The sequence below is a fragment of the Pseudochaenichthys georgianus genome, chromosome 10, assembly GCF_902827115.2.
Source record: "Pseudochaenichthys georgianus chromosome 10, fPseGeo1.2, whole genome shotgun sequence".
Lineage (NCBI taxonomy): Eukaryota > Metazoa > Chordata > Actinopteri > Perciformes > Channichthyidae > Pseudochaenichthys > Pseudochaenichthys georgianus.
In genome coordinates this window covers 15,543,791-15,565,025 of record NC_047512.1, presented here as the reverse complement: position 1 = coordinate 15,565,025, position 21,235 = coordinate 15,543,791, and the positions used below count along the sequence as shown (strand labels likewise).

At 41.8% G+C, this 21,235-nt stretch overlaps 1 protein-coding gene across 2 annotated transcripts in view; it reads right to left on the bottom strand.

Annotated features, from left to right (window-relative positions):
* drp2 (dystrophin related protein 2) overlaps positions 1–21,235 on the bottom strand; it is a 137,541-nt gene that overhangs the window by 75,489 nt on the left and 40,817 nt on the right. For both annotated transcript variants that reach the window (XM_034093720.1, XM_034093719.1), the window contains one exon: positions 181–337. In XM_034093720.1, the coding sequence (XP_033949611.1) occupies positions 181–337 (157 nt within the window). The remainder of the gene's footprint in view (positions 1–180; positions 338–21,235) is intronic.

Sequence of the window (21,235 nt, the reverse complement as noted above, 5' to 3'; positions counted from 1 at the left end):
TTGCCTTAGTCGCCACACACAACACTGTCTGTTTTTATTCTGTATGCATCTCAGCTACAGTCTCAATTTATCTGAGAACATGTGTACTTTTGTTCAGGTCAAATAAAGCCTCTTCCCATCAGTATTTGTCCTGGATGTGTATTGTTTGGACTAGAAAGGTATCGTGCAGCGCGTTATTACCTGGTTGAACTCTCTCTGGTGCTGGACGGCTCCCACGTCGCCTCCTATGGGCAGCTGCGCCGACAGCTCCTCGTCCTTGGCTGTCAGCCATTCTATGATCTCCTGCAGAGAGAGCTGCAGCTTCCCACTGTTGTCTGAGAAGGCCTCTAGACGCACCCTGACAACACACACACACACATACACACACACACACACACACACACACACACACACACACACACACACACACACACACACACACACACACACACACACACACACCCACACACACAATAAACAATTAGTTCAGCAAATATTCTCCAAACCAGATACTGCAGACTATATTGGGACCCAACCTCCCACAGCTTTGTTACCAACCACAACTTATGATGCATTCATTGTCAGTGATCATGTAACAGAGGAAAGTGGAACATAATAGGCATTTATTTTTACTTTATTGTTTTATAATTATATATTTATTACACAGTTTGAACAAGGCCTTAATTGCCTCCTTAGCATGGGCTTAACGAAGGCAATCCTTATGACACATGGGCTGTAACATTTAGCACTTCACTGGCTTGAAAACACATTGTATGGATCTGATGATGAAGGTAGTTAAGGCCATCGGTCCATGTTTCCATCCCTTAGAGCTGCGTATGTATAGTACTGATCAGAAACAAGAAGGACAGCGGCAGACGGGTGAAGACAACGTTTATGATTTGAAATGCAAATAAGCATTTTATTTATCCTGGAAATGCAACCCAATATACAAGACACTTTACATCTATTTCAAACAGTGTTATATGACAACCATAGACTGTATATATTATACAACGCTGTCAGTCACAGCAAAACATGCATACTGTTGTTTTTATGTAGTGGCACATAGCAGACCGTGAGAGACACAGAGATTCACAGGTTTGTTTTTCTGCAGGTGTGTTGGAGTAAACCAGTAACAAACAACAGAGATCATTTATCTGCTCGCCACCGGCCAGCAGCGTGAGAGACAGCAAAGGGAACCATGCTCCTGCACAGCTGGCACTAGAAGGGTGGAGGGTGTGGTGTGAATGTGCCCCAGTGTTTCAATTACACACCAGAAGCCGGCACTCAAATATCATTATTCCTGCACATCACAATTTTTCCACCACTGTCACATCAGAAAGGAGGAGTCGGAGTGAAATCAAGAGTCCATAAAATAGAGGAAGACAGTCTAAGTGGCACTGCTCACAGCTATAAATGATGGGGGACATTGCAAAAATGTAATTGGACTGATACTCCGATAAAAGCACGAGTCAGAGGAGCACTTTAAGATTTCTAAGTCTAAATGTAGTCAAACACAATAATCGCATCTCTACAAATCACCAGGTAAAGAACATGCTCACATCCTGCACCAATAACCTGCCAGTGCCACCATCATATAGATTTCATGTTGGCAACCTAGAAAGAAATCTCAGGCAATCTCGTGCAAACTGAAAGTTGGCACAGAGGAGTTATGACACATGAAGGATTGGGTATCATGTTACGGACGCCGGCTTGTGTGGAAAGGTGAAATCAAGCTTGTGAAATCCAAATTGATAGGCCTCTAGTGCGTGAAGCAGACCATGCCGTCCCCTAGCCTCTTGTTGCCCCTGCATCTCGGCTTGCTGTGGTAATTGAATTTAGAGAGGAACAGTTTTCTGTGGCTCCTGCAGAACAGGCTCTCAGGCCATCAGTGCATACACACATAAAACACACACACACACACACACACACACACACACACACACACACACATACTACAGCCGCAGCATTAGCAAAAAACTGGAACGGTACGATTTTTTAAAAATACAAAAATAGTGTTGTATGAATGAATTTGACAGCAACAAAGAATCTGATGTTTTGTTTATTCTGAAACATTTTTTCATTCAGCTCTGACACACACACACACACACACACACACACACACACACACACACACACACACACACACACACACACACACACACACACACACACACACACACACACACACACACACACACACACACACACACACACACACACACACACACACACACACACACACACACACACACACAGCATGAATGGAATGAGGTGTCTGACTCAAATCAGAGTGAACCACCAGAAGGCCATCCATCAAAGGATGAACCTGGCACTTTAGCAGAGAGGTTTCAAAATGCTTCAAATCACACAGCAGACCTGCCATTCACACACTTACACAGAAACACACACACACACACAACGCTCACAGTTCACTCACCAATCAATGCTGCTTCTATTACAAACACAGAGGGCGAGACAGATATCACACTGCCTGCGCTGTAATGGAAACGTCGTCACATGGTCAGGTGCTGCCATGACCAACTCTCGCCCTGCAAAGCTGCACTGAGATCAGGCTGAAGGTTAGCCAGGACAGGAGGGTGACTGAAGGACGTGTTTCATCTTCAGTGGAAACATCATGATATCATTTTAAGTGCTGTTTACGGGCCAAGTGCTGCGTTAGTGGAGGAGAAGCCAAGGGTTTCGAGTGTGTGTTTGTGTGTGCGAGTAGAAACAGGTCATGTGTGTTTGCTCTTCTATCTTTGTGAAGAGTAGTCTAATTTGACTTGGACCAGCAATCATTGATTTGTGTTGGACACTTGAGGGCTGAGCAACAAGCTGTAAACACAACCCTGCCATATTATCACCTCCTTGAGTTGTTATTGTGAAAGTGTATCAGCAAACGATTGCCTTTTTATAAATTAAATGGACATTTATGTCATTTTTAGCTGAGCTTTTGTCCACTTGGCCTATCTTTTAATAGTTACTCAGTTTATTGTGCCATAGAATGCATCTGCTAGGTCTATTTTGAGCTGTAGATTTGCATTTGTGCTAGAGAATACTTTCATTAGCGGGGTTTGTGGGATTAATTCGAAATATATAACAGTGTCTCCAGGTGGAGTTCAGCATAATATCACCGCGTGTAAAATCGTCCCTCATCGATGTTATTTGAATAGTTTCTCGACAACAATGGAGCTCTGTGTCATAGAGCTCACAAGCAATGATTGCTCATTCAATAGAAGTTGGATGTAGGGAATGTATCATTACAAGTTTACAAACATGTGAGGTGGTCATTTTTTTGGTTCAGATTGTATCTTTGTAAAAAAGCTGTCTGAGAATAACAAAAGGACCAAATTGCTTTGTGCAGTGTTGATGGGTTTATGAGTCTGTGTGTGTGTGTGTGTGTGTGTGTGTGTGTGTGTGTGTGTGTGTGTGTGTGTGTGTGTGTGTGTGTGTGTGTGTGTGTGTGTGTGTGTGTGTGTGTGTGTGTGTGTGTGCGCCTGTACAGTATGTGAGTGTGTTTGCATGTTAATCTATCTAAGGTCGCAGCCAACAGGCTTGATGATGCCAGCAATAATCTTTGTGAGGGGGCTAATGGTGTGTAATGTGAAGTGAGTCGTGGACAAACAGTTTCAAGACAGACAGCCACCAGGGAGCACATGATGAAATGCTCTAAACTGAGAAAATAACAGGTGTTGTCATAAGAAAGATGGTAAACTTTTTTCATTTCCTGTATTAGGTTCAGGCAAAGGATTGTGAAGCGATCAAATATGCAGCCCAAGATTAGAGAGCCCAACCTTTGTTATGAATCACAGATGTATGAAACATCTGTGCGTCCTTGAGAACGGCACTGAGCTGCTATCAGCAACACTGTCTGTCGCTGTGGATAACAATCACCTTGTAAATAAAAGGTGTTGTTTAGCAAACCTTCTTTTACTCAGAGTAACTCAATGTTCTCACAGTTGGGATTGGAGACTCTGTTGCATGCTAATTACTGAAGTATTGCCACATTTCTTGACAGTTAACATCCAAAGTAAATAACCTGGTCAAATAGAATCCAACTCCCAAATCACTCAGAGAAGCTTACTGCTCATTCGATGATTAATGTATGCATGGGAGATGTTTTAGGAGAGACGAGCTGGCCAGCGTGTTGCCTCAGGGCCCGAAGAAGCTTTGAGCTCAACCCTGTTCCTAATTCCTTTTTTCACCCTCAGTATTTTTCTCTCTCATGCAGCGATGTTAAATAAGCTGATGGTGACAGAGCAGCACTGCCTTTAGTAAAAAGCGGATACATTCAAGGGTGTGTGTATATTTATCTCCAGGGATGCCACACTGTGAAAGGGTCAAATCAAAGTAGATGAAGATGTGTCATATGTATTGGGTCATGTTGTCACTCTTAGCGATGTTGGCAAGGTTCAGGTCTCATGATGGAGAGAGTTCTGAAAAAGATATAGAGACTCCAAAAGTGTCACGGTCGAGTGAAGGAAGCAGGACCCAAATGCAGATAACTTTTGAGAAACCCTTTATTTCAAGGATAATGCCAAAACACGGAACACTCACCGGTGAACTCAGTCACCAACAAACAACGACCCAACACTGAACAGAGAAAGAGACAAGACTAAATACAGGGAGGGGTAATCATGACAACGAGAAACAGCCGGGCAGGAGAGGAGAAACACAAGGACAACAGGTGAACACAATCGGGTAATCAGGGAGGGAAACAGACAGAAAGCAGACAGGCAGGAAACGGGGGTGAACACTTTAATAAGACAGGAAACCCAAAGACAAGAAAAACACCAACACAGACAAAACTACAAACGTGACATAACATGAGAATCGTGACAAAAAGGCAGATCAAACCATATAAAAACCAGGTTTCTTTAAATGGTGCTACAACTTTTAGAATAATGAGTCATAACATTTGATCAGTTAACAAAACAGTTTTGTTGAAATCATCAGTAAAGCACATAAAATATTCAACATACACTCGTACAACTGTCTGTATAATATCTTACAAAGTTATTTCTCCTTTTTGGTGATGTTCTTACAAATATCCGGAACACTTGTCAACTGTCACTTGTTACACGCATAGCCTTTTTCAGAGAAGCCCGTATTACATCACACACAGGCAGATCTTACAGAGATACAGTATTACTTGACTACATATTGACCTTTCACATTTTTGATTTGCTATATTCATGCTCTGAATACGGTATGCAGAGCCTTTAAGATCAGAGAAAAAAATCTAAACCTAAATGCCAACCAACAGACTGCCGGAGGGCATCTTTACATGGAGCTTCAACTAATTGAACTCGCTCAGTGGTGAGACACTTTATCAGTGGGTTTTGGGTGAAAAACCACAAGGTTTAAAAACAGTTTCTAAGTCTTGTCATACCCAATTTCGCATCGATTCACTGTTTTAGTTCCTATTTACCCTGCAAAAAAATGGTGTGGCTCAAATTCAGACCAAACTGCAAGTGTGAATGCAAACGATCAATACACTGCAAACTAAGTTATTGCACTTAGTCTACATCTACAGGAGAAGAAGAAGAAGAAGAAGAAGAAGAAGAAGAAGAAGAAGAAGAAGAAGAAGAAGAAGAAGAAGAAGAAGAAGAAGAAGAAGAAGAAGAAGAAGAAGAAGAAGAAGAAGAAGAAGAAAACAGTTTGGATTACAAAAAGGCACACGCATGTTGCTTTGAGAAAACAGCAAACTCAAAAACATGTCCTCGAGGTAACATTGTCCGTGGTGTTTATTATGTATGACACAAGTGCTAAAATCATAGGCTCTTATCACAGATGCTCGCAGTTTACAGTAGCAAACAAAAGGTATGCCTCCGTAATGGAAAGTCAACATAGGACCCCAGGAATCTGATCCCATGTCCCTCACCTGGACTGAAGATGTTGTTGTGTGTCCACTAGATAAATAAAGCCCAAATTATAAGGCTGCTTCATGTGCCGACGGTAACTGAAAGATTTGAACTTCGATATCACTAAATCATGTGCTGTGATAGCTGTAAAGTGCAAGCCGCTTGTTAATGTGTGTCAGTCTTCCCTGGGTTTCTCTCTCTTTCTGCTTCTCTTCTTTTTTTCTTTCTTTTCACTGTAGGGATAGAGTGTGTGGCGTGTGATGCATTCAGGGACTTTTATAACGACGCCTCGCCAAAAGCGTCTCTTTCAGCAGCTACTTTACACCTAAAACAGCTGGAAGTACTTTAGGCACTCAAAGATTGACAGCAGGTGACACCCGCGGGGAGTCACATCTGTAACAAATGTATCACAGCAACATGTTGCATGCACGTGTAGCATAAAAACCCACAAGAAAATGTCGATACCCCTAAGTCATAGGATGAATACCAAAAAAATGAAAATCACTGGTTTTAAGGCAACTTTGCGACAAATGGTAAACTTCTATAACACTGATGAACCCAGCTTTCTTTCGTTTTTACTCTTCAGTTTCAGAAATAAATCTAGTTTTCTCCTTTGCAGTGCGATAAAGAGTCGTCGTTAAAGTAAAATGTGATGAGTGTAGCTTTAACAAACAGTAATGAAACCATAAGAATAAGAAGCTCATCATCCTCTGTGTAACAGTGAGTCACTGCTATAATTAACCAACAGTCAAATGTTTCCTGTGTGAATCAGGCGCTGGAACATTACACTCATTCTTATGATGTTATATGAAGATATGTAAACCAAAGGCCTTCTGTACAGTGTGCAGAGACTCCTACAGTATGTACAGCAGCACAGACATGGCATTATGAGCACGTCTGGTTCATGCAGTTCATGTTTTGCTGAGGACAGTCTTTCATTGTGTCTCTGAATCAGACACTGGCAGGTAAACAGGGTTGAGTTGTAATGGATCACATATCATTTCGACAATGTAATCAGATTACAAGAATTTACTATAATCCCCCAGAGGTTTTCAATCTGAATGGTTATTCCTTTTTATTGTGTTTGTGTTCATGTTCTCAGTCTTTATGCTGGTGAATTACCTAGCTCATGGAAGTCGGCCATGGTTCTCCCCTTGTTAAAGGGCGGAGACCCTCTGACCTAAATAATTATCGCCCTATTTCCAGACTGTCTGTAATGGCCAAAGTCTTTGAATCTCTTGTAAACGAACAACTGAAAAAGTTTCTAACTGACCATAATATTCTTAGCGAGTCTCAGTCAAGCTTCAGATCAGGCCATAGTACTACTTCAGCGGCTATGCTAGTCTCAAATGACATAATTGAAGCACTAGACAAGAAAAAACACTGTGCAGCATTGTTTGTTGATCTGTCTAAAGCTTTTGATTCTGTGGATCATGCATTGCTACTCCAGAGGCTTGGCTGCATAGGTCTTGGCAAAATGGCTTTGAGCTGGTTTAAAAACTATCTATCTGAAAGAACTCAGTGTGTCTCAGAAGATTATACCTCAGCTGCTCTTACTGTAAACAAAGGTGTTCCACAAGGTTCTATTTTGGCCCCTGTCTTATTCTCCATCTTTATAAATGAACTAGGAAATGGGATAAACCCAGCACGGTTTCATTTATACGCCGATGATACAGTTGTTTACACAGTGGCTTCCTCTTTAACTCAGGCCATAGAGCTAAGGCTTAGCCCTTTAACGGCCTTAGTATGATACAACTCTTGACTGTCTGGAGCAAAGGAGGAAGTATAGCGTGATGCTATTATAAAAACATTAAGTCTACAGTAGGGAAACAAAACTTCAGACTTTCAAATGAAGACAGCTGCTTGTTTTATGTTGATTTGTTTTAACAATGACAGTTCCCTAACCTTAGGCCACTGTAACCATGACAAAGATCTCTTAACCTTTATGAGATTTTAAAAGAAACTTCTTGGTGAAAAAATGTATTTCCGAATTTAATTAATTGAATATTTTGTTTGTATATGACAAAAACCTTAAATAAAAACATGTTTGATCCAAACTCAACTTCCTCTTGAAATATTTCCTTTGTGGCTCCTTTGCATTGTAGCCAGTCGTTCCCACTTAATATTAAAGTCAACTATAACCTGGGACAGCAAGCAGTATTAGGTTTAGTGAAGTGGATTACTTTATTTGAGAGGGGCAGCGGATATTAATAACATTTCTGAAATATGCCAGAAAGGCTTCTTTTGCCTGGTAGAGCTCCTCAACAAGAAGCTGACGCAAACAAAAATACTGTCCTCTTTTATTAGTAAAGCCAAACAACTTTAACAAGAGTTTCAAAATGGCTTTACCAGAAAGAAACAGGTCATGTCATGACTCCAACATTTCCAGTCGGTGAGTACGCTTTTGACACAGAAATCTTCTTCTGTGTGTGTGAAATGGAAACTCTGTACAATATGCAGACTTGTTTCTCTGGATATAATATATTATGTTATCTTAAATATATAGAAGCTAATTAGCTAATAAATAAAGCATGTCTCCAGTGTTTGAGTTCTCGTTCTTTGACTACAGCACCATGTTCTCACTCCTTTGGGGATTTGATTTGATCCAAATAAACCATGCAGCACGCCTGGTTACAATGTGTGCACAGCACCTGATTACTTCTCCTGATACTCAGAGAGACACTGTAGCAGTCCAAAACAATCCAACATGGTCTCTTATCCAAGACCACCTCTGATTTGTCGTGCACCAGATGATCAGTATGCCGACACAGATCCCCTCCCAGCTTCACATTTGTTGTAATTGAAGCGCAAAAACAAACAAAGTGGCAATTGATTCAATTATTCACGTGGCTCCTAATTCTCCATTGGTTTGTCTGATCAAATAAAGCGTGTTGAAGTCTTTCACACAGGTCTTCTCTATCAATATATTATTTCCTTTTTCTTTTACTCAGTGTGATACAAATGATGTCTCTGGATGAAACCAGATAATGTTGATCTAATGCAGTGTTTCTCAAACTTTTTCATACCTTAACCAACAAAAAAACACTCGCGGACCACCTAACTCCACAAATATCAAAAAACACATCGTTTTCTAGAACAGATTACAAATCGCCTGAAAATGGTACAAACAAGTGGCAACATGTGTGATGAAGGTGTTGCTCTGGGCTATATCATGCAATCAAAAGTTAAACTTAACCTCGCTCCATTGTGGAGATATTCCCGTGAGAGTGCGGAAAACTGAAATGTATTTATGTATTTCAAATGTGAAATGTTACCAATATACTCACGGACCACTAGGGGGCGCTCACGGACCACCAGTGGTCCGCGGACCACACTTTGAGAAGCACTGGTCTAATGGATAGTGAGGTGAGCTGAAGATCGGAAGGTTGTGAGTTCAAATCCCGCCAGGAACACCACCACTAGTGTGCCCTTGAGTAAGGCACTTAGCCCTTAGTTACTCCAGGGAGAATGTCCCCGTAATTGGTAATTGTAAGTCGCTTTGGATAAAAGCGTCCGCTAAATGAAATGTAATGAAACGCAAATTTGTCAAAGGCTTGAAGTAATTATTACAAGGCTGAAATAATTGAGACAGACGTCAAAAATGTCATTAACAAATGGCATTTAAGATGAGATAATCAAAAGCTTGAAATGTGGGTCTCATTTAGGAAACAACAGCAGCCTTTAAATGTGCCTTTAAATGCCTTTATGTGTTATTGTACTGCCAAGTCTGTTCTACTCATTTGTGTATTTGTTTTCTGTATTATGTCTCTGTTGCATTTCTATGCTCAAGACCCCAGAGACTACAGGCACTTCCATGTGCTTCTAATGGGTGTCCTTAAATAAAAAGATATTTCCATCAGCTTTACAGTATTGAGTAATGCTGTGAGAATACTGAGCAAATATGTATATGGTGTCCTGGGAAAATATGGTGTCCCAAATTATCATCAGGCAGCATTGAAAGCAAAATCCATCAAGCCACTGAATGATCGATGGGCCAAACACACACACGATTATGTGAACACGTGTGTGTGTCACACCTACACACACCTGCCCTCTCATCACTTACCCTCCTAGCTTCACTAGGATTTTACCCCCAACTGTGAACAATATAATTATCATTTGCATGTAATTGGAGCTCAATAAGTCCTGCAGGCAATGTACTGTAACTTAGCCTGAAAGCACTGAAGGCAAAGTGGAGTAGAGAACCACCGAGGGGTATTGCACAAAGACTGGGCTTCCTGTGAGGGGTGCTGGCAAGGGATGAAGAAGAATAGGAGGTGGAGGTTGGATAAGAAACAGCAGACAAAAAGAGAAAAGATGGAAGATAAAAAAAAAGGCAGTCTGATTAAGAATGAGAATAAAAGAGACCTTGAATGAGGATTGTTTAAATCTCTAAGACCTCATTCACACCAACGCAACTCCGGTTCAAGCTCCGTGCTAGAGCTTTTCAGGTTCAGAACCAGTTCTTCGGTTTAGCTCTGGCTCTTTTCACACCGCCCAGAGTCCGACTGGTAATGCGTCGTTGCGTCATCGTTTGCGTGCCTGCTTCATAAGCCAAACCGCGCGGATGAAATCAGTTGCATTAATTTCTTATGGCTCTATCTGCAGCTTTTCCGGAGTCATTTCTGTGGTTTAGTTATATTCTTATAAAAAAGTGTACTCGTGTCAATAAAGGTTTTTTTAAACACAACTGCTTCCGAGGTCGGTCTTATTTCGTGTGGAGTAACGTTGTATCTTTTCATTTAAATGAACTGTAACCTTCACCCAGGTATGTAACAGCTGTTCTCAAATGAACACGTGAAGTCAAGTTTAATATTTATAGATTTATAATGAGAGGTGATCAACGTGAATACGCAGGTTCCACCTTAACACGCAGACACGTTGCTTCACCATGAGCAGAAACCTTTATATATACAGTCTATGGCAGTGTTACAAGCTGGCTCTGCTTGTAATATAAGGACAACAGTTCCACACTGGAGTTGCCCAAAACAATCATTTATTTTATGCAACACAGTGGTTACAAACAACAATAAAATAGAACAAAGGAGCGGTGTTCTGCTGCACCGAGCAGGACAGCTGAGAGAGACCGAGAGCCTGTTCTGCAGCCCTCTTATATCCTGGAATCAGCGCCACAGGTGGGTCCCATCACTGCTGATTACAACACGCACACAGGTTACAGCAGCACCAACTGGTGGACAACCACAGGGTTGTCACAGCAGAAACACTGAAACTCTTGTTAAGTTTCTCCATCGTTGTGTACAAACTGGATAAAACACGAGCTTGTTGTTGTTGTTCAGGAGTTGATCTGTCTCTGCCCCTGCCCCCGCCTCGCCGTAAGCGTGACGTATGTGATGCTTTTGCTCTGGCCGGACAATTTGTTGGTGCTTGAAACGAACCGGATTCCGGAGCTAAGAGGAAAACCCGGTGCTTTTCAAGCTCCAGCTCCGAACCGGCCCTGAAACACCGTTGGTGTGAATGAGGTATATGTGTGAATAGAGATGGAAAACATTGTTGTAATGACAAAAACAGAAAGAGAAAAAAACACACTCAGAGGTCTTCCTTTGACCTCGCACAGACGCTGACAGTGGGTGGTTGGCACTCTGCAGTTATCCCAGCCATGCGGCAAATAAATTCCACATGCCACTGAAACACCCACACCATCCTCAGTGGGCATTCCCTGCAGTGCAAAACTGTGGGCACCTCCCCATGTGGAACAACCCCAATCTCAACAATGCCTGATTGTTACTCCTGTGTTAGACACTGTAATATAAATTACATGTGAAATATAATTGAAGGAGTCATGCTTCTAATTGAGTACTCACTCTGTGCCGCTACTACAGAGATTTGTGATGATTCAGCAACAAGCTGTCGTGTCTGTTTGACTGTCATAGTATGCAAATGTCCACTGGTTTCAGAGGAAATACGGCCTGATCACACCATTAACTCTATGACACTCTGAGCAGGATATGAGCTACTAAAACAAACTGGGGAGGATCTCATTGAGCTGACGGTAAAGAAATAGATTTACATTTTTGGGAAATATGCTTACTCGTATCTTTTTGAGATGAGAACATTGATTTTAGGGTTGGCTCATACATTAAAATGTTCCAGCTGTAACACCACCAACGGGTCAAATTATATTGGTGGAAGTGTGTGTATCTGAATCATAAATCCTTCATTCCACAGCGGGGGCATTTGGGAGTTTGTTTGAACTGTTGTGGACTTCATTTAAACTTGACAGAAACAAAACAAAATCAACCAAACATTCATAAATATAGAAGTGGCAAAGGGTCAACAGGTCATGGTAGTGAGTTGTTACAGACCCCCCTCAGCTGTCAAAGACTCCTTATCTTCACTAGCAAATCTTTTATCACAACTAGACTACAAGGAAATAGTGCTACTTGGAGATTTTAACTGGGACCGGTTAACTGCAGTGTCAGAGGATTTTAAAAACCTTTGTATCTCTTTAAATGTTACTCAGATTGTTGACAGTCCTACTCGCCCTAATATTAAGTCCCCAAATAAATCCTCCCTAATTGATCTCATTTTAACTAATATTCCCTATAAATATTCAGCTGTGGGAGTATTTGCGAATGATCTGAGTGACCACTGTGTTGTAGCCACAATTAGGGACACAAAAGTCCAAAAGGTTTTATCATCAAGAGAGACATAAAACATTTTGTGGAGCAGGGTTTTGTGCATGATCTGTTTGGGTTTGAATGGGGGAAAATCGATCTGTGTGCTGATGTGGAAACCGCATGGTCTTATTTGTATCTTGGTTTTATGGAAATTATAGATAGACATGCACCCCTGCGTACATTTAGAGTGAAGGGACGAGACAATCCTTGGTTTTCTGCTGAACTGTATAGTCTCCTGCATGAGAGAAACAAGGCCTGGGCAAAGGCTAGGAAATCAGGCTCAGAGGTAGAATGGCTAAGAAATAGATTCACTTCAAATGTCAAAAGTGCTAAATCTAAGTATTATCTGTCAGTTACCACAAAGAACCTGAAAACCCTAGAAAATTCTGGAAAGCCATAAAATCGATATCCACCGGTGATATCCGTAATGAGCTACCTCCGTGCCTTACCACAGCATCTGGCACTATATCGGACAGGGCTACCATGTTAAATTGTTTTAATGAGCATTTTGTGTCCTGTGGCTCTCTGTTTCATTCTGTTTCTAATTCTGCTTCTGTGAACACCACAGTCGGTGACACAGAACAATGTGGTCTAGAAAACCCTTTCAGTTTTACTCCTTTTACTGTTGATGTTGTTCGTGAAGTCTTAACCAAGCTAGATCCTAAAAAGCCGGCTGGTCCGGACAACGTATAGAACCTTTCTTTTTAAAGATAGCTGCAGATTTTATTGCTCCACCTCTTACTACTCTTTTTAACCTCTCTCTCAGCACGAACAAAATCCCAAAAGTATGGAAGTCAGCTTATGTCCTGCCACTACTAAAAGGAGGGGAGGCCACCTTATTAAACAATTATAGACCCATCTCTAAATTGTCAGTTCTGGCTAAGGTTCTTGAACGACTTGTGAGTGAACAAGTAAAGGAGTTTTTATGTATAAATGATATCCTGTCTAAACATCAGTCAGGATTCAGAAAGCAACACAGCACCATCACTGCCACAATGAAAGTGATAAATGATATTACGAGTATTTTAGATAATAAGCAGAGTTATGCAGCTCTATTTGTTGACCTATCCAAAGCTTTTGATACCGTCGATCATCGCATTTTGAAGCAGAGGCTGGTCAGTATTGGCCTATCCAGCCATGCAGTGGGGTGGTTTGTAAACTACCTCTCTGAAAGGTCCCAATGTGTTCAGTTTGATGGACTGTCTTCTGAGTGGTTAAACATCACTAATGGTGTACCACAAGGTTCAGTTTTAGGACCACTTTTATTCTCTATCTATATTAATAGTTTAGGTGAAAATGTCGAAGGAGCAACCTTACATTTTTATGCAGACGATACCGTGATGTACTGTGCAGGTCCCTCGATTAATGAGGCTGTTGTTAAATTACAGGCTGTTTTTAACATTATTCAGGCTCAGCTCTCTGAACTAAAGCTTCTTTTAAATGTGGATAAAACCAAGGTAATGCTCTTTTCTAAAGCTAAAGCTAAAAATACACCGGAGACTGCTTTGGATATTGTAACTACGCAAGGAATACAACTTGAAGTGGTTACCTGTTACAAATACTTGGGTATCTGGCTTGATGATTGTCTCACTTTTAAATGTCATGTAAATAACCTGCTTAAAAAGCTGAGGGTTAGGCTAGGGTTCTTTTACAGAAATAAGTCCTGTTTCTCGCTTGAGGCCAGGAAAAGGCTAGTCACTGTGACCTTTTTACCTGTGCTAGACTATGGTGATTTGTTATATATGAATGCACCTGCCAATTACCCGAGCAAGTTAGATGCTGCGTATCACAGTGCACTGAGATTTTTGACAAATTGTAAAGCACTTACGCATCACTGTACCCTGTATACCAAGGCGGTTTTGCCATCACTTACTGTACGGAGGCTCAGTCACTGGTACTTTTTCATTTACAAAGCCATGTTGGATAAACTACCATCTTATATCTGCTCCCTGATCTCTCTGCGAATTGAAAGTACTTATTGCCTGAGTTCGCATGCTGTGGTTTTATTAAATGTGCCAAGTGCTAGGACTGTCTTAGGGAAGAAAGCTTTTAGATGTGCAGCTCCACTAACATGGAACAGTCTGCAAAAAGAATGGAAAATTACCAAGCTAGTACCACTACATGTTTTTAAAGCTCGGTTGGATGCTACAAAATCAGATGCTGTTGGTACCTGTACATGTGGATAGATATGTAAATTGTAATCCCTGTACATTTTGCTGTATGATGTCTTTTTGTTGTTCTGTTGTTTAAATGTTTGTATGTCTTCTTGTGGAACCTACTGCTGCAGGTCTCCCTTGAAAAAGAGATCATTGATCTCAATGGGATTTTACCTGGATAAATAAAGGTTTTGAATTGAATTGAATATGCCTGCAGATACAAATGTCTCTTTTATATATTTTCAAAATCATTCAGCTGTGATTATGATAGACAGAGTGCAAAACAGTGTTGCGGCCCACTTTTCTGGTGCCATTATCTCAATCCTGCATACAAATTGAAACTACACTATATAGTACAAAGTACAAAGCAATAAGAACAGCATGTCTATATTTTTTGCCAATGGCATTAAAGCACAGTTCTGAATTTGATAACACATGCTAGGCAGCTGCTGAGTGTGGGCAAAAGTTAAAAGTGTAATGGATTTGCCTACTTTCCATAAAAGATGCCAAAAAAGTGATCAAGTCCTGTAACCTTCTGTTATCAGCGCGGAGCCCAATTAGCTGAGCGACACTGTGTCATGCTGATAGATTCTCTCTTCCACTGCTTGTACACATTTAGATAATGCTGTTTACTCCTTATCTTAATTTGTAACACTTTCAGGGTGTTTTCTAAATTGGGTGCTTTCACATCAGTGCCACAATTTGGAGATGTGATTCATCTTGAGCCACGCTGGAGGCGCAACTTTAGGCATGGTACGGTCGGCCAGTTCACAAATTTGGTCGAGGCTGAAATATTTCAAAAACTATTGGATGGATTGCCTCGGTTTTGCACAGATATGTATGGTCGCCAGTGGATTAATCCTGCTGCCTTTAGAGATGCATTGATGTTGTCCCTACAAACCAAAGGTTTTCACTTATCCAATCAAATTTTGATCTAATTGACACATTATGCGGTACAAACATTCATGAACCCTCCATTGATGTTACCTTCACAGTGAATTGTCCTCACTTTGGTCAATTATCGGCAAAGCTAATGACATCCCAACTGTCCTTGGCTGCGCTTTGTCTTTAGAATTGAATTGCAACCATTAACATGCCAAAACGCTTTATAGGGACAATTGTGAACTTGCATAGCATCAGCATGTTAGCGTATTAGCATTGTGAGCATGTCCCCATTGAGCCTCACTGAAATGCAAGCATGGCTGCAGATTGGAAAGAAATGAACACACCACAAAGGAGGTTGCATATAAATCCAGATACAGAATAATGTAGGGTATAATGTAGGACAGTTTAAAGCAGGGATGGGCAAATGGCGGCCCGCGGGCCGCATGCGGCCCCCACCTCCTCTTTTTGCGGCACTCAGATTAATTTCTAAACAACGTAATTAATTAAAAAAAATGTAAAAACATTTTTTTAAATATATTTTTTATTTGTTTTACTTGTAGTTCTGATACCGTCCACTAGACTCCTAGTTACGTCGCGAGCTGCGTACATGATTTCAAATACCGCAAAATAATCTGTGACGCATTTGTGTGTATTGTGTTTGTTTCCCGGGGAAACCCTCGCAAGAAACACCGGCTGTTGTTATGCCTGCTGTGAGACGTTAAATTGCCTCTTGTAATTATGCCTTTACAAGCTTAAAAGTTGTATTTATCATCTGAATTTGGCGAAACAAGTTTAATATTCTTAAAACCACGACTTTGTTTATTTGAAATCAGATGAAAACAAACTGTCACGGACCCTGCCGTGTTATCTATGATTACTACGCTTTTCATTCATAATTTCAGCGGGAGGGAGGGGGAATGGCGCTGAGGAACAGCAGACAGGTGTCTGTGTTGACACTCTCCTTATTGTGGAATAAGGGGAATGCAGAGACTGGCTACAAGTGTTTCAGGTTCAAGTTAGACAATTAATGTATGGGTTAGTGTTCATGACTTCATGTTTATGTCATCTTAATGGTTAATCTCAATACACACACATTTTCCGTGCTTTCCAATAGTTTAAAATAGTTTTATTCCACTGTTTAATAACCATCCATCCATCTTCTCCCGCTTATCCGTGGTCGGGTCGCGGGGGGTAGCAGTTCCAGCAGAGAGCCCCAAACTTTCTTTCAACCAGCTCTGACTGGGGGATCCCAAGGCGCTCCCAGGCCAGCGAAGAGATATAATCCCTCCACCTGGTCCTAGGTCTACCCCTTGGTCTCTTCCCAGCTGGACGTGCCTGGAACATCTCCTTAGGGAGGCGCCCAGGTGGCATCCTAACTAGGTGCCCGAACCACCTCAACTGGCTCCTTTCGACGCGAAGGAGGAGCGGCTCAACTCCGAGTCCCTCCCTGATGACCGAACTTCTCACCTTATCCCTACGGAGCGTCCACACTACGGCTGCAGTCGGATAGTTTAAAAATCAGCTCCTAAATTCTAACCCTATCGTCTATTCCTTGACCTCTGAGTGAAACGTCACGGGGTTAAGGGATAGTGGATAGGAGAATTCAAAAGGACTTAGGAGAAGAGACTGCGGTACTTTAGAGAATCCGAATGCACTTTCACTATCCGACGTGTTTATGATGCGCCAGCGGACGTCATTTTCTGCGCCTGCTGCTGTGGGGAAACTATGGAAACCACAGTTTTCTATACAGCGGACTACAACATGGATGTTTAATAAGAACGAGGGACTGATGTAAACTCATCTAGAGACTCTGCACCGTGCTCTGATGCTGCTGCTTTGCTTTATGAACGTGGACAACAGAGAAACATATTCTTCATGACCAAAGTTGGAATTGAAATAAAAAAGGAAAGTGAAATTTATGCTCGTCACCCTCTCCCTCCGGTCCACATTAATACAAATGATCCCAATACGACGTATGATTGTATGAACTAAAGATCTAAAAATCAATACAGATGTATTTATTATAAACGTTAGTCCTTAACAGTGTTGGGTGTAACGCGTTACAAAAGTAACGTAGTTACAGTAATATATTACTTTTTGCTGTAACGAAGTAATGTAACGCATTACTAATGAAATGTGGGTAATATATTACCCGTTACAATGCTCAGTAACGCAGTTACAACACATTTTAACCCGAAATTAAATGGTGTTTTGTTTTTTAACAATGTACTAACATAGCGAGACATTCCGACACCAGACATACGTGCGAGTAGATTAGTAAACCAGGTGTTTACCCTTCAGGCCTCGCGCCGGGATCTATTCAAAAAAGAGAACGGAGCGAAAAATACTAACAACAAATTGTGTCAGGTGCGCGTGACCTGCTCCGCTGCGCGTGCCTCATTTCCAAAGTGCTTCCACAGCAGTGACACACATCTGTGGATAATCATTTATGCGAAAATTGTTAAAGCAACCATCACTAAACGCCAGCAACACTGCATCTACTGCAGACCGTAGCAACGGGTCAGATGGGGACATCACGTTACCCTCCGTTGTGGACACTAGCTTACTCCCGCCTGACTCGCCGCCCTCAACCCCGGAGCAGCAGTCTTCATCGCCCGAAACTACGCCGCCCCTCTGCGGCCCGCGGGTGCCAGCCAGGATACCACGGCAAAACAGAGCCTGCCCAGGTATATATAAACAAGTACCCGCCTGTACAGTGGGGTTAGGTGGTCATTTTGCAGCTCGTGGTATACAAATAGACAAGGGCTAGAATATGTGAAAATAGTGCCATGCCTGTAGAAATGTTGGGTAAAAAATAATGCATACAATAGCACAGATGCCTTCACCACGAATGGCTACACAAAGATCTCATATCCCAAGCTTCTCACCGAGCTAATGTTGCAGCTGAAATGATCTCCAGGTCACAAATTCAACCTCACATGATGATGTGATACCAGTTTTCAAGGACAGTACATGTTCTCTTCCCAGAGTATATGATGGGACCAAGGTGATGTTTAGTAGGCTACATGGTTTTAATAATACTTTTGCTTTTCAATGTTTGCCATTTCAAACCATGAGCTGGTTCAAATAATATTTGCCTTGATTTACAATATGTTCTCATTTGTTTTATCAGTACAGCTTTGAAGCTTTTGTGCTTTTCTTTGCCACAGTCCACTTTGGACTGTATGAGATATTTCAGGATTGCACTTTTAACTCACTTGAAATGTTCTCAGTTGCTTGGTTTCAAAACATAACAAATGCCATAATCTGTTCATTGGGGACCATCAATTCTATTTTTCATTGCTGTTGCCGGCCACTATTGCTCATGTAAACCTGCTACTGCTGCGCCCCCTGTAACCTCAGATGCACCCGGAGTCATGTTGTTCTGGAGCCGGGCCTGCACACGGCCATATACTAAACAAAATACAGAGCCCATTCCGTGTCCTGTTAGTGTTTACTTCCTGTCTGCCTTCTTCTGGTGATTTATCTGACGTCCAGCGCTCCGTCTTTTAACCTCTTTTCCTTTCTCTTTCCTGATCCTCCTTAGCAACCTTCATTATAGTCCTTGACAGTGGTCTGTACTACTCTATTAACAACGTGTCACATGTTAAGAATTTACAATCAGAATCGAGTATTCAACTAAGCCGTGTAATACAAGTTGTTAGTAGCCTTAAGGGCCTACACAGTTGTTATGCTGCTATACCACATTGCCCTTCATTGGATGTATAATGAGCTGCACTAAACTACATTTTAGCATTTAAAATAGGCCTACCTAGCCATTCTTTTGCAGTTATTTTGGTGAAAGTAACTAGAAAAGTAACTAAAGTAGTGTAACTCATTACATTTCAGAGAGAGTAATTTTGTAATGTAACTTATTACTTTCAAAAGAGAGTAATAAGTAATATGTAATATATTACATTTTGGAAGTAACTTGCCCAACACTGGTCCTTAACATCTATCACTGTGTATATCACCATTCAAGCATCTTTTAAAAGTTGAACAAACCCCACACAGCCCAGTAAAGACTGAAATGTTGACTTTATTTGATAATTTCAGTGAAAACTAACGTTCATATTTCTCTTTTTGAGTATAATACTGATGAACGTTCAAAACAAAGCACTTTGGCAACTTACCACCTACGTTTTAAAATGCTTAATAAGCACCGTAACTCTCATGATATCATTTCTCGGTCATAATCGGTTGTTTCCGTGAACGGCCGACTGTTGAGTGACGGCAAATGCTGCGGCTGCAAGGCATTGTGGGGCAGCATTTTCGCTTCTCCTGTCGGTTAGGGAGGTCCAGTGGTTCCTAAACTAAAGGAGGTTATAAAGGAAGTTTGAAACCTCCTTTCCTATCATTCTCATCATTCTAGAGAATTCGAACGGCACTTATCATGGCTGCCACTGAGGGACTTCCGGGTCATTTCACTCCTTTAGGAAGGTTCCTAAGCTAAATGGACTATTCGACTTCAGCCCAAAGCTCCAAAAATAGCTTGGAGCTGGGCGTGTCTGGAGCTTGGGGATTTTATTCAAGCAACACGGCCAACAACCAATCACATGAATCTCCCGCCCCCGACATACAAAGCAAAAACCCCCGGGGATTTTATGCGAGCAATATATATATAAACTCCCCAAACAGGCGAAAACCTACCAGTTTCCCCCACTGTCTCTGCCACCTCCCTCCATGCCTGGTTCCTCCGGTTTGTATCCCGGGAGGTGAAGAGGGTCTGGTCATACAAAACCGGGTGATTCGCTACGGCGATAGTTAGTTTCTCCTCTGACTTTTTTTGAAATATAGAAATGAACGGCGGGATATCTCTCCCAGCTTAGACGCGGTTTGATTGGCTAGCGCTTCAGCTGTCAGATTTTGGGAAACGGGATTTGATTGGCTGGCGCTGGCTACTCCGGCGTCCAGGCGACCAGAAGTTGAACAATGTTCAACTTCTGGTCGCCTGGGTCGCCTGAGACGCCTCGCTCTGCTACCCACAATTCAGTTCGGCGAAAAAGCGCGGCTACGTGACATCACCCCATTGAAAGTGAATGGGCAGCTTGGAGCAGCTTGGAGCTTTCGACGCTGTCGACGCTGTGGTGTAGACGGGCCGTAAGGGAGACACCAGCCACCCTGCGGAGAAAACCCATCTCGGCTGCTTGTATCCGCGATCTCGTTCTTTCGGTCATGACTGTTTAATAACCTGTTCAATATAAACATGCCACTTGTAAAAATGAAATAACATTTCTGTGAACTGATATTTGTTTAGTGAGCTTATTAGAGGATGTTCCCTTTGATTGTAAAATGTCAATGAAGATGTCAGACTTAGTATATTTGTTAATAATTACATACAACACATGGAATGTTTGTGTGTGTGTTCCAAGTGAATATGCGGCCCCCTGGTGGCCAGTACATCAATGATGTGGCCCCCACCACCATCAAAGTTGCCCATCCCTGGTTTAAAGGATAGAAGAAAGTAGTCGGGACTTGTGAGTAGAGCCTCAGCCACCTGTCAATCAATGCCAGACAGGCCGTTATAAAGCCAGTCGTCTGCACTTGTCCAGCCGCTGGCATTAAATACAGTCAGACGTTTCCTCTGGACAGCTCTCCCCTCAAGGTTAGACAGCTTTTCTGTGAAGCTCTTTCTCATTCATTCCTTCTTATATTCTTCTTGTTCTCTGCTCCTCCCATTTCTCCGCATCCCATCTCTCTCAATGTGATG